A 15,523-nucleotide genomic window follows, 5' to 3' on the forward strand; every position below is an offset into this window, starting at 1 on the left:
AACACTCTACGTGGTGAGGTGGCCTATGCCTTGTCAACCTAAGGAAAATTTATCTCAATTAATCAGGTTTCTATCCCCTCGCCAGTCTATCTATCTATCTATCTATCTATCCTGTCTCTGATTGACGAATCAATTCCCATGACAATGCTAGGTCTACCGAAAGAGATTGACAGACAGCAACGCCATACATGCTCCTCTAGAGCCAGTCCCAGGTTTGTGGTGTTGATCCCGGAGGCATTTGGTCTCTTACCATGTCCACTTGTCCTTGTGCTCAGGATCGCCTTTGACCAATTTCCACCTGAAGTATTCGACATCATCCCACTTAGCACCGGGCTTTGGAGGTTCAGGTGCCTCCCAGTCAATAATCCAACTTTGGACAGCAGTTAGTGACTCTGCCGCTTGTTCAGATGCAAAGGGGGATGAATATATTGAAAGAACTTACCATCTCTTCTGGGTACTGTCCCAGATGAGGTTGTGCCGGCTGGCATCAGTATTTTCCAACACACATCAGTGTCAGGTATATGATCGTCATACTTTCGACTATATCCTGCAATGAAGGAGAGGACAGGAAGTCTTACAGCCAGGCTTCTTTAAAAGCCTTTCGGATGACATCACGTTCCTCGCGGCTCCTTTGCCAGAAGGCATCATTTTCATCAGGAGGAGCGCCTGGAGCGCCTGGAGCCTTCTCCATAAGGATATACCAAACAAACTGGTTTCCCACCCGGCCTGCCGTCGAGTTTATCAGCTTTGGAGTTGATTTGCATCCCTTGTCAGTGAGCTCGTCGAGTGCGATGATCTCCTTCGAGATATTTTCGTTCACCTTATCCGTGACTGGTCCGAAAATTTCACCTCTCACTCCCTTTTCAGCGGTGCTGTGACTCTGGTCAATGAATCTACTCTGCAGGCAACGTTGAGAAAATCCTTGAACTGAGCAGAACCGAACCGTACACCGTCTTGATTTTGATCACTGCCTCCTGACTCGGCGAACCAACATTCGAGCAGAGGAACACGAATCTCTCCTCGTCGACTTCCTCTACTGAACCACGGTCCTTGATCCACACGGGTCGGGGGTTCATGTGGTGCAACATCTTCGTCAATACCCAGGTTGATGGACTGGGTTTGTCAAACGACACCTCAGTGCCCTCGCTGAACACCATCATTTTGTTTAACCAAGGAGGATATCTCGAATGATATGAACACTGACTGCTCTGCTGGGAATTTCAAAGGTCCTTGGTAGGATATACCAGGATAGGGTTTCAATAGAAGTTTGTCTGTCTCCTGTTGGTTTTGATATTTGATACAGTATAGTATGTATGTACGCAGGAACAGAGCCTGTCGACAGTTGTATGGTAGAGAAGAGAAGGCAGCAGTCCACTTTTTGGTGCTCTGTCTGAAATATGACTCTTTACTCGACTCGATGACTGTATCTTTCGGTCTTGTACAGTACATACGAGTAGTGACTGTCTCCGGTTTCATGGTCATGAGTTGGTGTTTGTTATACAACAGTGAAATTCGATTGATCAGATTTTATATTCACCTGCTAGCATCACACTGGCAAAATACGCCATACCATACCACACTCGTTTTTGTGACTCAGGTTACTGTGTGCGATGAAAAGTCTCAGTTTGAACAGGGCCAGGCTTGAAAATACCGAAAGGAGGAAAATTGATTAAATGGCTGTCTACATGGCCATGTTATCCCAAAGAAGAGTAAGTAACGATAAACACAAACTTGCGGAATTGCTGAACCTTCGTTGGACTTATATAGCTTACGAGTAAAATCCTTCAAGTCCTTAGAATATTGGCAAATTTCGCTTCTACTAAATCTGGGAATAATAATACTCAAGGAGGTGGTAACTGTGAAAGCATCAATTGTAGATAGTAATTGCATATAAGAGAGTAGGTTTGGGCATCGTAAGAGACCAGGGTAAAATAGTATAGTGGTTTCTTTCTGGAGGATGTTAAACTATTCCTGATGTCATTAAATACCTATTAAAAATGATAAATACAGTAGCAGCAATATAATATATCCAGGATATACCAATTGGTAAAAGCTGTAGGGTTACCTAAGGCAAACAACTATCTATTATAAATGGCAAAAATTAGGACTCGTTCTGCTCTGAGCTGAGATTCTGTCTTTCTCATAGGGGCATAAAAGACCCTTAATAGAAACGTTCGTCAAATAGAAATCATAGATATAGAAAAAGAATGGGTACAAGATCTGGGCTAGTCCATGATATTACCAGCGAGACAGGCAGAATAGCTTGATTTTACCAAATGGTAAAAATTATTGTTATTTATCATAAGCCACCAGATGGTCACATTAACGACTGTCTACCAGAAAATAAGGACATCAAGAAATTAAGGGTAGAGGAACGCTGTACTCTGGAGTAGATACCTATGGAGAGTGGAGTAGTCAAAGGAACTAACGTTGACGACGTCCATTTGGTGTATGGTATGGTCGCTAGTTACCTATTACACTCGCACGCCACAAATGAGTACTTTATTCTGGATGATTATGATTCAGTTCAGTACGGAGTACGGAGTACATTGTATAGAATTACCTGTAGAAGCACAGTGTCTCTGGTGGAGTAAAACTGATCTAGTTAACGGGATGAGAAACAAAGCAAACCAGTATTGTAGCATTTTCTGGCATATAAACAATTCAAATAAAATTGTTTATCCTGTCTTAGATATTTTAAAAATGGCTACCTCCGCGTCCCGCCTTACAAGATCGGGGAAAGTGTCGCCTCCGATCAGCGCCACTCCGGAGCTCCAAATTATCGAAACTGATCTGCAAATAATTCCAACAACACGCTGGAACGCCAAAGACCTTCTCATCAAGTCATCCAACTTCTGCATGGGAGGATAACGCGTTTCAACTCATTTCAGTTGACACTGGCTCAGGTCGAACCAAACAACTCCGCTGACGACCCGCTTGATGCCCGCTTGACGACCTGCAGATGCTCTCTGTGTGGCATCTGGCAGCCAGCTCTCGAGCTCCACTACCTTCCTCTCTGCTTCGATCATGCTGCGATAGACTCCCCCCGTCATGTCCGAAGCCTCGTCAACACCGGCGTCGTTATCACGCTACCGTCCCGTCCTGTACCTCCTCACCGGCGTCGCCGCGGTCTACGCGCTGATCTACGTCCACTCCGCTGTCGTCGCGTCGTCGCAGCCCTCAGCCCCGTTGCGTCGCCGCAATGCCGTCCGTCGGAGTCGCCAGCCGGATTACGGCTTGATGAACACCCCCTCCTGGCGAGCCATCCATCACCTCGAGCAGCTGGAGCGCGAGAATGGCGTCTACGGGACCTTCCGCATCGAGACCGAAGATGGCAGACGCGTGGAAAGTGGCCTGCTCCCGTCCCTGCTGGCGACCCGCGACCAGCTGATGGCGGAGGTGGGCGTGCCTCCGGGCCATGCGGAGCGTATGCGCGAGATGATGGAGGATACCTTCTTGGAGTCGTTTTTCGCCCTGGACTTCCCTCCGTCACACACGATCCGGGAGGGCTCGAGGGAGCGGGAATACCTCGTCGCCGAGCTGCATCGCCGCGGCATCTCTCTAGTCGGCATTGCTAGAGCCCTCGAGCGATTCAACGCGGACGAGAACTTCGGTGAAGAGCTGCGTCGTCGCCGGCAGAACGGGGAGAGAGTAATGCTGGCCACGTCCACGCTTGCGCCTGCTCCTGTTCCCGTTTCCGAGCCATCGCCCCCCGCGCAACCGATCCCCGACAGCGGCGAAACGGTCATGGACGACCAGAGCATGTTCTCGTGGCGCGATGGCAATAACGATGGGTCTCCAACCCGCGAAGGGCAGAATCTGCTCAACCTGCTGTACCACATCGCTGAGGACCAGGCACGGCGGGATGGGTATATCCATCGAGGGGTGACGTGCAACAGCTGCGGCGCGATGCCGATTCAAGGAATCCGGTATCGGTGCGCCAACTGTATCGACTACGATCTCTGTGAGACCTGTGAAGCGATGCAGGTGCACATCAAGACACACCTGTTCTACAAAGTCCGTATCCCCGCCCCGTTCCTCGGAAATCCGCGACAGTCCCAGCCCGTGTGGTATCCGGGAAAGCCCATGATGTTGCCGCGCAGTCTCCCACGACCACTGGCCAAGCGTCTGATCAAGGAGACCAACTTTGAGAACACCGAACTGGATGCCCTGTGGGATCAGTTCCGCTGTCTGGCCAACGTGGAATGGCCGGAAGATCCCAATAAACTGGGCATGGCGATCGATCGAAAGACCTTTGACCGATGCTTTGTGCCCAACACGTCGGCCCGCCCCCCTCCTCCGAGCCTCATCTACGATCGCATGTTTGCATTCTACGACACGAATGGGGACAATCTGATTGGATTTGAGGAGTTCCTGAAAGGTCTAGCCAGCTTCAACAACAAAAGCGTCGATGAGCGAATGCGCCGCATCTTCCGGGGTTATGACATCGACGGGGATGGATACGTAGAGCGGAAGGATTTCCTCCGAATGTTCCGGGCGTACTACGCCCTCAGTCGAGAATTGACCCGCGACGTGGTCGCCGGCATGGAAGACGACTTCTTGGAAGGCGGAGCACGCGATGTCATTCTCGGAAGCCAGCCCATCAGTTCCGCCTTTCCGGGTAGCATCCCATCTGGGGAAACATCCAGAACCGGCGAAGGCAAGAGGACTAACCTCGAAGGCGATATGGAGATCATCGACAATGAAGGCGTGCTGCGGCCTGATGGCACTGACACCGGTGATCGAAACGCCGTCATCGGGGATGCTGCCGTCCGTGAACAGTTCGGGCGTGTGCGTCCGGTGTTCCCGTCTACCGTGCGCTTGAACAATATGGATCCAATGGATCCCATGGATCCTTCTCAGACCTCGCCTCCTCCACCGGCGGCGGCAGCGGCCAGCCACGATGGCGGTGAGAGCGAAGATGATGATTCCGACGAGGAGGACGACGAAGATGACGAAGAGGACGAGGATGGGGAGGATGAGGAGGATGATGAGGATGACGACGACGATGATGATGATGACGATGATGACGGGTCCGACACATCTGCTGGAACTGACCAGTGGCCGCCGGCGGAGCATATCCTCGAGGAAGACATCGTGAATGCCCTGGGATCTTACGTGCCTCTGCAGGAAGTCACCGATCCCGTAGATCGGGCTCGAATTGGAAATGCCGTGTACCGCCGCATGCACGATGAGGACCAGAGACGGGTCGAAGAGGCGCGAAGGCAAGGCATTCGGGAACGCTGGCGGCGGAGACGGTTCTACATCGATGAAGAGGATGGTGCCACGGCGCCGGAAGGCTACGAAGAAGAGTCGGACTTTTATGATTTCAGCGACGGCGACGACGGACGTCTTCATGGTGAACGTCTGGAGTCTGAATCCCATCCTCCTTCTCCTCGCTCACGGTCATCGTCCAAAGTCCGCTTCCAGGATGACGTGACGGATGATTACGACGTGCGGTCCAACCCATCGACATCGTCGCGCAGTATCCCGGTGGGTGAGCGATGGGGCGGGTTTGAGGTGCCTGAAGTCGAAAAAGACGTGGGCAAGGAGATTCTCTACCAAGTCACGCAGCAGGGGCTCAATGAGCTGCTCGATGCTCTCTTCAAACCCAAAGAGGACCTGTTGATGGAGGCATATCGCACTCGAGCGGAAAGGAAGAGATGGGCTCGAGAGATCGAGCAGATCGCGCAGTTGGACCCGAAGAAGAGACCCAAACAAGATGGCCAAGCGGCAAGTACTCGTGATGGGAGCAGCGGTAATGATCCCTCTAGCATTAAGTCGAAGAGTCTCGAGGAGTTGTTAGAAGCGGCAGGGTATTCGGTGGTGCAAGATGCGGAGCCGGTCCAGTCTGAGCCGGTCCATACTCCTGCTGCTGATGATGCCAATGACAATGTGCGCCCATCTGACGACAATCTACCCGATCCCACTCTGCCTCAGAATCGCCCTGATCGCCCTGACAATTTGGGTCTCGAACCTTTCCCTCCTCCTCCGACAACAATGGTCGAAGAAGTTGATCCCACTCTGCCGCAGAACCGTCCTGACGAGGCGGACGCTCCTTCGCGGCCGTCGCTCTCGTTCCGAGATGAATTGACGTATATCTCGGCGGACGAGAGTTCTGATCGATCGCAGCCATCACAACCGTTACGTCTCCGCTTCCAGCCCAACGGCTCGACCTCGTTCCCCGCGCCACAACAGTCACTAGACTCCTCATCCCCAGAAGCAGAAGCCACAGCGCCCAAATTCTCCCCCAGCCGCAAACAGGCCTCCCATCCTCCTCCTCAGGTATCCCCATCTCTACCACCGCAGGAAACGCCACCCCGCCCGCCATCCCCGCAGACCCTCTCTCGCTGGGCATTCCTGAACCAAGTCGAGCGGGAATCGAAGGAGCGCGGCGGCGGCGCCAAACTCAACTTTGAGGAGTTCCGCCAGAAGATGAATACGGATCAGGGCCGGCGGTTGGCGTTTGTGAGTAGTTGGATTGATATGGCTAGTTTTTAGCGTGGTCAGGAGAGGAGTCTAGTCGATTGACATCGACGTGACTTGACGTTGATATTGACGTTGACATTCGGTTCGATGGCGTTGGTTGATTTTGATTTGATTTTTGGATGCCCGTTATTTATCTACCTATCTACCTATCTACCTGGGGAGGGTCGGACAAAACAAAAAAATAAAAATAAAAGGAAAAGAATGAGGGCAGTGGTTGATACGCAGCTCCTGGCATTAGATTAGGACAGGGGGTGATGGATACAGGAAGAAAATGTACGTATGTATGTATGCAATGTACATACTGTATGCAGTGTACCATACAATTAGAAGAGTAATAAAACCACTCATTACGATATCTCTCTCTGTTTATCTGTTTATCCTCTGTTTATGTCTCTCTCTCTCTCTCTCTCTCGGAGGTATGTACTGTCCTGACTAGGTGCTGCACATACATACGTACGTACATCCATCCAGGATGGAAAAGCTCTACAGCAATATCTGTCCTGCCACTTTTCACTTGTCAGTGTTCAGTTTTTTCAGGGAGTTCTGCAACAATAATGATGATAATCTGGCGGTGAATGAAGCCCTGCAACTAGTTAACTATGTACAGTACAGTACATTACATACCTGCGATGAGACCAGGAAGGTGATGTGATGGAAACCCATCAAATATGACATAATGGGGGAGCTTTGGGCTTTTTAATAAAAAAAGGCCTATCTATCTATCTATCTATCTTTCTGTTCTGTTCTGTTCTTCTTCATCTTTCCTATCCTATTCTTTTCAGTATTGGTGAGGTACATACGTAAATTACATGCGTTAGGTCTGTCAATAATATGATATGATATGATTTCCTTTCAGGGATTTTTTTTTGGACAGTATCTACAGGTAGGTAGGTATCTGATCATAATATCTCTCTTATGCAGGGCAAGATTGTTATATATATATAAAGGACACTTCCAGGATCAATAAACTCGGAGGAAAATATTCCCTTTCTTCCAGTTCCTGTTGATTGTCATATCGCTACTGTACAGTACATAACATACTATATAAAAGAAAATGACAGAAAAGAAAAAGAAAAGAAAAGCTTCTTTTGCTTGCATCAATCCCAATACCGAATCACACTATCCAACCCACCTGTCACAACCTTACTCGTCTCCTGCGGATGCCAATCCACACATGTAACCGCCGCCCCCTCTTTCCCTCCAGCTTGCATCTTATGGTACATTTTCCCTGTCTTCCAGTCCCAGAAACAGACGTATCCGCCCGTATCGCCCGACATGACGAATTGTCCGTCGGGGGAGATGGCGACGTCGATGGCGTAGCCGGCGTTGTTGTGCCCGCGGAAAGATTTCTTCCGGTTTTGCCGGAATTTGTCCGTTGAGGCGTAGACGACGATTTGGTTGTCGCCGGATTGGAAGGCGACGTATTTCCCGTTTGGATGGGGTGCGGCTCGTACGAGTGCGTACATGTATGGCTCGGCGATGAATTTGATGGGCACGGGGATGTTGTATTCCCATGCCCGTAGCGATTTGTCGTCGGACGTCGAGATGAAGCGTCGGTTGTTGTCGACGAAGGTAATGGTGTTGATTGCCGCGAGGTGGTGGTCGTACTCCTGTGTGAGCTCGCCGGTTCGCGTGTCGAACTGCACGATCTTCTTGTCTGACATGCCTGCCAGGAATTCGTGCCAGTGCTCCGGGTCCGGGTTGAAGCGAACCACATGTGGCGTCTTGCCCGTCGAGAACCGCCCCAGGCATTTCCCGTACTCGGTGTCCCACAGCTTGATCTGTCGGTCGTACGACGCCGTGAGGAACGTCTTGCCTGTCGGGTGGAAGGTCGTGTCGGTAATGGCCTTGGTGTGGCCCGAGAACGTCCGCAGCAGCTCCCGCGAGTGGTAGACGTCCCAGATCTTCGCTTTCCCGTCGGCAGCGGACGACAGCAGCAGATGGCCCGATTGCGGGAAGAAGCGCAACGACGTGATGGGCTTCGTGTGCGATTTCCAGGTGTGGATCAACTTCTTGGGCACGTAGTTCTTGATGCTGCCGACCTCCTTCTTCAGATCGATACCCAGGTCCTGTGGCACGTGCATGTACGTCCGTCCCAGGTAGTCGAACTGCTCCGAGCCGTGGAACTCGGTCGTCTCGGTCTGCGATACATCGTCCTGGTAGTCGGTCGCTTCCTTGCTCATGGCCGGCATGTGCGCAGGCGCAACCTCTTCCTCCTCGACATATTCCTCGTCGCTGGCGAGCTCCTGACCGGCAAGCGCCGCCTCTTCCTCCCACATCTGGTCGTCGTCTTCGTACTTCGCCCACGGACCCACGTAGGCTCCTTCGCCGTCCACGATGCTGGGATCGCCTTTCTTCTGTCTCTTCCGCCGGATCTGGTCCGTGAGCTCTCTGGACGGCCTCATCTGGACGACATCGCGGCCGCCGTGTTGCGCCGCGCTCTCCAAATTCCCCACGAACGCGTGCGGTCTGCTCGGGTCACGGGTGTATCCCAGGCTCTGGAAGGTGCGGTGCTGCGCGGTGAATGTCGCGTCGCTGATGGCGGCCTCTTCCGCGTATCCTGTCGGCACATTTTTGCGTTTCAATCCGTTGCCAATGCCGGCGGGCTTGAAAGGGTTGGTGGGACCCTGGGCAGGGCGCGACAGGTCATCGTACGTCGCGTTGTACGTGAGAGCGGTGGAGTTGGTGTTGGCGAGAAGCTGCATTCGGGAGGGGTCCTGTAATATTGTTAGATACGTCAAACTTGCTCAAGTTGGTTCTGGAGACCAAACCTCTACAATGACATCCGGCGCCGCAACGACCTTCGTTGCCGCCGTGAACGACGAAGTCGTAGTACCGGTAGTAGTAGGCTTTTTCGCCTCATCGTCGCTCGACGAGTCATAGTTTGCACCCACAAGCGAAGCCATGATGTACAACCCCCCCCAAGAAAAAGAAAGAAAACAAAAGAAGAAAAAAAAGGTGAACTTTGTTGTGGGTATTAATTACGATGTCATGGAGAGTTCTGGCGAGGCGACGCGATGTGAGTTGATAGTAGTGATAAGTGTTGCTCCGATGTTGAATTTTACGGTTAGCCACAAGTCCCAAGACGCAACTAGCAGCCACAACTGGTCAGTGATCACGAGGAAAGCTACAGAACCAGCACTTTCGGGTTGGTGAAATTTTTGCAATGCATTTAAAATTTACAATTCAAGGGAAAATATTAAAGTCAAAAAAAAGTATGAAGGAATGGATACTTGACTTCATCTACAAGCTACAGCTACATGTATCTAAATACGATCTGAAATGGCCTATCACATAGGCATCGGTATCGTACGCTCTCATTAGCAAACCGCATCAGAGGTATATACAAAAAAATAGAAAAACAGACAGATAAATAGAGACTTTACACGTAACATTGCGCCTTGGAGCTCTCTCAATAAACAACAACACATTGCTCACCTCGCAGTACCCAGGTGACACAAAATTATAAAAAAATAATAAAGGGTCCCATTTATTCTCAATCATCGAAAAAAAAGCGCCTCCGCCCAAACATCCCCAAATTTGCAGTAAAATTCATTTCTATCGTCACTCATGACCACCTCGTTCTGCCACTTTGCTTTCAGCAGATCTGCGTGCAAAGACAGAACTCTGCTGACGCAGGATAGGCGGACACTTTGGCGGGTCTCCGCTGCTCCAAAAAGTGGCTGCTCCGTTCCTCTTGACTTAGCCCATATCCTAGCACACTTTCGATAGGATGAAACAGACAGGCTGATTCTAACCCGGACGACCATGGCGCATGGCAAACTCCGTCTGGTCACGGAGTCAGTGAGTCTCGTCGCGGATCAGGGCGACGATCATGCTGTAGAGGTAGAAGAAGAACATCAAGAGGTGGAAGCCCAGTTTGATGAACGATTCCTAAAAAAGTAAGAAGTCAGCGTTTGATCAGATGAAATATCACAGCAAAGGAATCGCACCTTCTTGTGCACATTAAGCTTACGGAAGATCTCGGTTGCATCTAAGAGATGCTGGTTGTCGTAGATCCTACAGCAAGCATGTCAGCTGCCTATCCAGCCACCACATGACTATGCAATCTGAGACACATGACGACAAACGTACTTCTTCCCGTTGAAAGCCAGGAGTGGCAGGTTAAGGACAATAGCCAGCCAGTAGCCATTGATGACGAAGAGGAAGGTCAAAAAGGCGTGGACAGCGGCTTCCGGGACAATGTAGGCGTTCAGGCGGTTGCAGAGGTCGATGGGGTTGATGTAGTCACTGTGGTTTGATAGCAGTTAGCAGTTATTCATAACAAACCAATGGAGGACAGCGAAGCATAACGAAAGTGACTGCTGCAGCAACAAAACATCAAGCCAGGGCTTTTTCTGACTCACCATTCTAGATCGCTGTACATGATCGTGAAAAACACCTGCAGGAACAAGTTGACGGCATTAAGCAACACCGCCAACAGATAAAGCCACGCTTCGCCAGACATGGTGAGAGGGGGGATTGTTTCAATTCAGATTGGGGTCCGGATCAAAAGAAATTATAACGTGAGGCAGCGACTTTTTAAAAAAAGTAGCAGGCAGAAAGAACAAGCAGTTGGTCTTAGATTAGACACCTGGCGCCGGAAAAATGACACACGTGCAGAGGCAGTCAAGTGGGCGGTAAAAGACGGAAAAAAAAAGGTCGAGAAAGCGCCCACTGTCAGGAACAGAGTGGATAATGGATAAGTATAAGAAAGGAGAACGAGGCGGAGGACAGAGTGGTTCGAATCGAAGCTGCGCTGGCCAGCGGTTTGTGGAGTGGTTGAAGTCGCGAAGATGGGCTAGTCAGCGTTGGATTAGCTGCCAGGCTAAGCCTAGCCTAGCTGAACGTGGTGGGGAACCTGGCGGAAGTACCGAACACGGAGATAGTCGTTTCTTAAGACAAAGATAGGAGATTATCAAGATGATTTAGAGAAATAGAATAAAAGTAATTAGAGAATTAAATTTATTCTAGATAGACAGACATAATATCTGCTAAATTGATCTGTTGGGAGCTGTTGGGGAAGAGCTCTACATCTACCTAGGCATGCCTACGGAGTAAGTGAGATCTGGTCCGAAAGCGGTCAAAGTGCTGTGACATCCTGATCCGAATTGCCGTCATTACGCCTATAGCAGAATACTCAGGTCATGCTACAATTCTGTGTATGATTCCCATTGCACCAAAACGCCATACTATGAACATGAAATCGACTAAATAAACAGCACAGTAAACATAAACAAAGGGAGCAATGTCGTAGGATGCAGATGATATGCATAGATATATGTGCATGCGTCATGTCAACTTCGTGTCAACTCATTCACCTCTTCTCGACCAGCAAAAAATGCATCGCAATATACGCGATGATGATGAACGCTCCTGAAATAACGGCCAGCCCGATCACATCGGACCACAGGGCCAACGTGTCAAAACCAAAGGCGCTCAGGATCGAGGCGCCGGGGACCTCGATGTCCAGACCATACTTGTGGTCGATGAGCGTAAGATATGTTACCTCGTTTACAATAAGTGCCTCGAATCCATAGTGGAAAATCGACAGCTGTTGATCCTGTTAGCTGTGTTGCAACAAAACAAAACAGACGGGAAGAACTCACTGTTTGCAGCCACAGAGCCGCTTTGGGAATTGCATCGTGGTTGAGAAGTAGACCGGCAAACAACAAGCTGAAGAGCATCACCAGGCTGCCAATGAGGTTTGCCACACCGCCATCCCGGAATACGATGCCAATGAAGAGACAGATACCTGCAGCGGCCAGGTTGAAGAGAACCAGGATTAGAAGGAACCTCAGAAACTCCGGCCATGCTGGGATCAAGCCCGTCATCGGATACACAATAACACCCATGATAATGGGAGGAATCAGCCTGAGGGGCACGATATCGAAAATGACCTTGGCAGCAAAATAGGCCAGCGGAGAGTAGTATCCATTGGCCCGCTCGCGGACAAACAGCAACCTTTCGGATGAAAAGACCGTCAAGGTGGTCAGGGTGCTGAACCCAAAGAGAGCGAGGATGAAGAAGAAGAGACCCAAACGGTTCTGGAAACCCTTGATGTCGTCCGTAAGCCCGTAGAAGAGGTAACCACAGAGCACAGCAAGTAGGATAGATATCGCGTAGTGCGTGAGCATAAGCATAGGGTTTCGGTACAGATTGCGCCACGTCCGCTGCGAGAGAATGACGAATTGCCGAAGCAGACCAACCCGTGCATAACCCTTCCCCTGGTGCGACGGCGCCCGTCCAGACAGCGCATCCGCATTCGGGGCTCCATTGGCAACTGCAGCGTTCTGCACTGCGGTAACAATCTCCTCGTGTACAGAGCGGGCAACGTCGGAGGCCGCATAGCTAGCCACAAGCGTATCAAGATCTGTAGTGTCCGAAGCGGGCGGCGGAATCTGGTCGGGATCATCGAGTATCTGGGGCGGAACGGAGCCTTGCTGACGCGACGAAAGGCGCAGCCATTGTTGCGTATTGTCAAGCGATGGCAGACTCGCCTCCTCTTCGTCCGTCTTGGGCGTGGGGGGAGCCTCCATGTCCGCCTTCCGCCGGGTGTAGAGCTGCTTGTCTTGACGTTGCTTCAGAGATTGGCGTCGCTTACTCCTTGGTCGAGTCGAGGAGTCTTGGGGCGTTCTAGGAGACTCATCGAGGCTGGCATTCGAGGCGCTCGCGATAGACTTAACAGCTCGCAGACTGCTGGATGCCGTCTTCAGGTGGTCTGTGTGCACGTCCAATCCCAGCGGCTCCTCATCGATGGGCATTCGGGCGGCACTGGCGTGCATGGTCAGATCCACGAGGAAGTCGGCGATGTTGAAGCCGGGAGGGCATGGATAGCCGAGTTGGTCAAAGTATTGCTGGCAAGTCGAGAAAGGACCAGAGTAAACAGTCTTTCCCTTGGCCAGCAGGATCAGGCGATCAAACAAGGCGACAATGTTCGAGCGCGGCTGGTGGATGGTGAAGATGACGGTACGATTATATGTTTTGGCCAAGGTCACAAGGCATTCGATGACATTGAATGCGTTAAAAGCATCCTGTCTGGCGTTAGTTCATCATCTCTATAGACAAGGAATGGAAAAAGCATACCAAACCACTGGTGGGTTCATCCAGGAAAAGAATGCTTGGACTGGTGACCAGTTCGCAAGCAATCCCGACTCGTCTCTTCTCTCCACCAGAAATTCCACGGCCCTTGCCTTCCTCAGACCCGATCAACTGGTCCTTGATGTGGTAAATGCCAAGCTGCTTCTCAACCTCAAACACCCTCTGCTCCTTCGCGAAGCGACTCATCTCTTTCGGCAGTCTGAGCAAGGCGCTCGTCAAGATCGTCTCATGGACGGTCAGCGTCGGAAGCATCGTGTCTTCCTGATCCACAAACCCGATCATGCTCCTGAAATCCTGGTCGCTGATCTTTTCGCCGTTTACGTAAAAGTCGCCCTGGACAATTCCGCGTTTATTCTTGCGCGCCAAGATGTCGAGGAAAGTGGTCTTTCCTGCACCGGACGCTCCCATGATGGCCGTGATTTCTCCAGGAGGAGCGGAACCTTGGATGCCCGACAGAATTTCCCGGCCATTGAGGTAATAAGAAACATTCTCAAATTGTAAGGCGGCCGGTTTGTGGTCTGTCATAAGCTTGTCGGCTTCATCATCGGAATCGTCAGTGAGACGAATAGCTGAATAACCTCGGTAGGCGGCGCGTCTGGAGAGATACCACACGCCCAGAATCACGGCCACGACAAACAGCGCACAGCCAGCGATGACGCCGGCGATGAGCGGCGTGTTGATTTTCTTCACGGGACGCTGGTAGCCGGGGACATCGGTCTTGTAGAGACATTCCCCGGAGAAGCAGTTCAAGGTGATGCTCTCGTCGCCAAAGACACTTTTGATCAGGTCATTCATTGCTGGTTCTTGGAACTTGCTGCCATCGCTACTGCTGCCACCGACTGTGGACAGACTCGAGAATGTTGCGGGGCCCTTGATGGATTCCTCAAGAAACTCTCCAATATCGATCGAGCCTGCCTCGCCGCAAAGCATTCGTCCCGGAATACATTTACAACGGACATTCTCACATCTATAATGCGTGGCATTGTGATCATAGTCGGTTTCCATTCCCCAATCACAAGTGTCGAGAGCGCAGTAGAAAGACTCCACCTGGTCGACCCAAACTGCCCATTGTGTCAGCTCATGTAACATAGACGAGGGATGGTTCAGTGAGCGTACATTGAAAGTTGCAAGTCTTATCGGTCGCCTCGCAGGAAAAGGTGACCTGGGGCTTCCGCTCCTTGAGCTGATCCAAGATCTTCCTATTGGTGACATCGCACATTTGATGGTTTTCCTTGACGACCAGACCTTGGGTGTAGCAGACACCGCCTTCGCCGTCAGGCATCATCGCATTGCAGGCATCATCCGTCTTGCAGACATTGCAGTTGATGCCACCCCAGCCGTCCTTGCAGTCGCAGTACTTGTCCTGCCGTGGCGCTCGGTTGACTCCGTCCGCGAGGGAACCGCAGGTGGGAGTGGAGCAGTCATCACCGCCAAAGCCGGGAGGACACAAACATTTGCCGGTGTACTTGTTGCAGGGGGCGAACTGTGTACATTGGAAGGCGTCAAGCTGGCAGTTGAAACATGGCGGACACTCTGGTGGGCGATCGTCGAACACCGAGAAGAGAGGAGGTAAGAGATCGTCTGAACTGGAGTAGTTCTGGGCAGCCGCGGTCCTCAGGGAAGACCCCAGCGCCAGGACAAGGCCTAGCAGACGGAACCTGCGGACTTCGACCATGCTCTTCGCAGTTTAAGATGATAATCGAAGAGAAAGAGACAGGTCGTCGCAGGAAGTCGGTGGTGACACCGGATCCGGTGGTTCGACAGTGGCTGGCTAAGCTTGCCGAACGATGCGAGACATAGACAGAAACTAAGAGAGACGATCAAGGAATTACGGGAAAGAGCACTCCAGACATTCGCCGGACCTGCTGGCGATGAAGGAGTGCGAGGGATGGAGGATTGAGTGATCAGAGGGATGTGGAGGAGGCTGGGAGGT

The 15,523-nt window shown here is 51.3% G+C and overlaps 5 protein-coding genes across 5 annotated transcripts; 1 reads left to right on the forward strand and 4 right to left on the reverse strand.

Annotated features, from left to right (window-relative positions):
* Window positions 1-246: 246 nt before the first annotated feature.
* Window positions 247-1,157, reverse strand: VTN77DRAFT_4525 (uncharacterized protein; the record flags this gene model as incomplete). The annotated part of the gene is made up of 4 exons (XM_069420594.1): window positions 247-370; window positions 443-481; window positions 579-872; window positions 949-1,157. 4 exons carry the CDS (start codon window positions 1,155-1,157, stop codon window positions 247-249), a joined length of 666 nt encoding a protein of 221 aa, XP_069277698.1.
* A 1,894-nt stretch (window positions 1,158-3,051) lies between these two features.
* Window positions 3,052-6,501, forward strand: VTN77DRAFT_4526 (uncharacterized protein; the record flags this gene model as incomplete). Its single annotated transcript, XM_069420595.1, has 1 exon — window positions 3,052-6,501. The coding sequence occupies one exon, from the start codon at window positions 3,052-3,054 to the stop codon at window positions 6,499-6,501; it is 3,450 nt and encodes a 1,149-aa protein (XP_069277699.1).
* A 1,085-nt stretch (window positions 6,502-7,586) lies between these two features.
* Window positions 7,587-9,395, reverse strand: VTN77DRAFT_4527 (uncharacterized protein; the record flags this gene model as incomplete). Its single annotated transcript, XM_069420596.1, has 2 exons — window positions 7,587-9,206; window positions 9,261-9,395. The coding sequence occupies 2 exons, from the start codon at window positions 9,393-9,395 to the stop codon at window positions 7,587-7,589; spliced, it is 1,755 nt and encodes a 584-aa protein (XP_069277700.1).
* Window positions 9,396-10,290: 895 nt separating this feature from the next.
* On the reverse strand, window positions 10,291-10,957 carry VTN77DRAFT_4528 (uncharacterized protein; the record flags this gene model as incomplete). Its single annotated transcript, XM_069420597.1, has 4 exons — window positions 10,291-10,383; window positions 10,443-10,509; window positions 10,585-10,740; window positions 10,857-10,957. The coding sequence occupies 4 exons, from the start codon at window positions 10,955-10,957 to the stop codon at window positions 10,291-10,293; spliced, it is 417 nt and encodes a 138-aa protein (XP_069277701.1).
* Window positions 10,958-11,806: 849 nt separating this feature from the next.
* Window positions 11,807-15,265, reverse strand: VTN77DRAFT_4529 (uncharacterized protein; the record flags this gene model as incomplete). Its single annotated transcript, XM_069420598.1, has 4 exons — window positions 11,807-12,043; window positions 12,099-13,523; window positions 13,576-14,651; window positions 14,707-15,265. The coding sequence occupies 4 exons, from the start codon at window positions 15,263-15,265 to the stop codon at window positions 11,807-11,809; spliced, it is 3,297 nt and encodes a 1,098-aa protein (XP_069277702.1).
* Between the last annotated feature and the right edge of the window lie 258 nt (window positions 15,266-15,523).

The sequence above is a fragment of the Rasamsonia byssochlamydoides genome (genome assembly GCF_041956645.1).
Source record: "Rasamsonia byssochlamydoides strain NRRL 3658 unplaced genomic scaffold VTN77scaffold_31, whole genome shotgun sequence".
Taxonomy (NCBI): Eukaryota; Fungi; Ascomycota; class Eurotiomycetes; order Eurotiales; family Trichocomaceae; genus Rasamsonia; species Rasamsonia byssochlamydoides.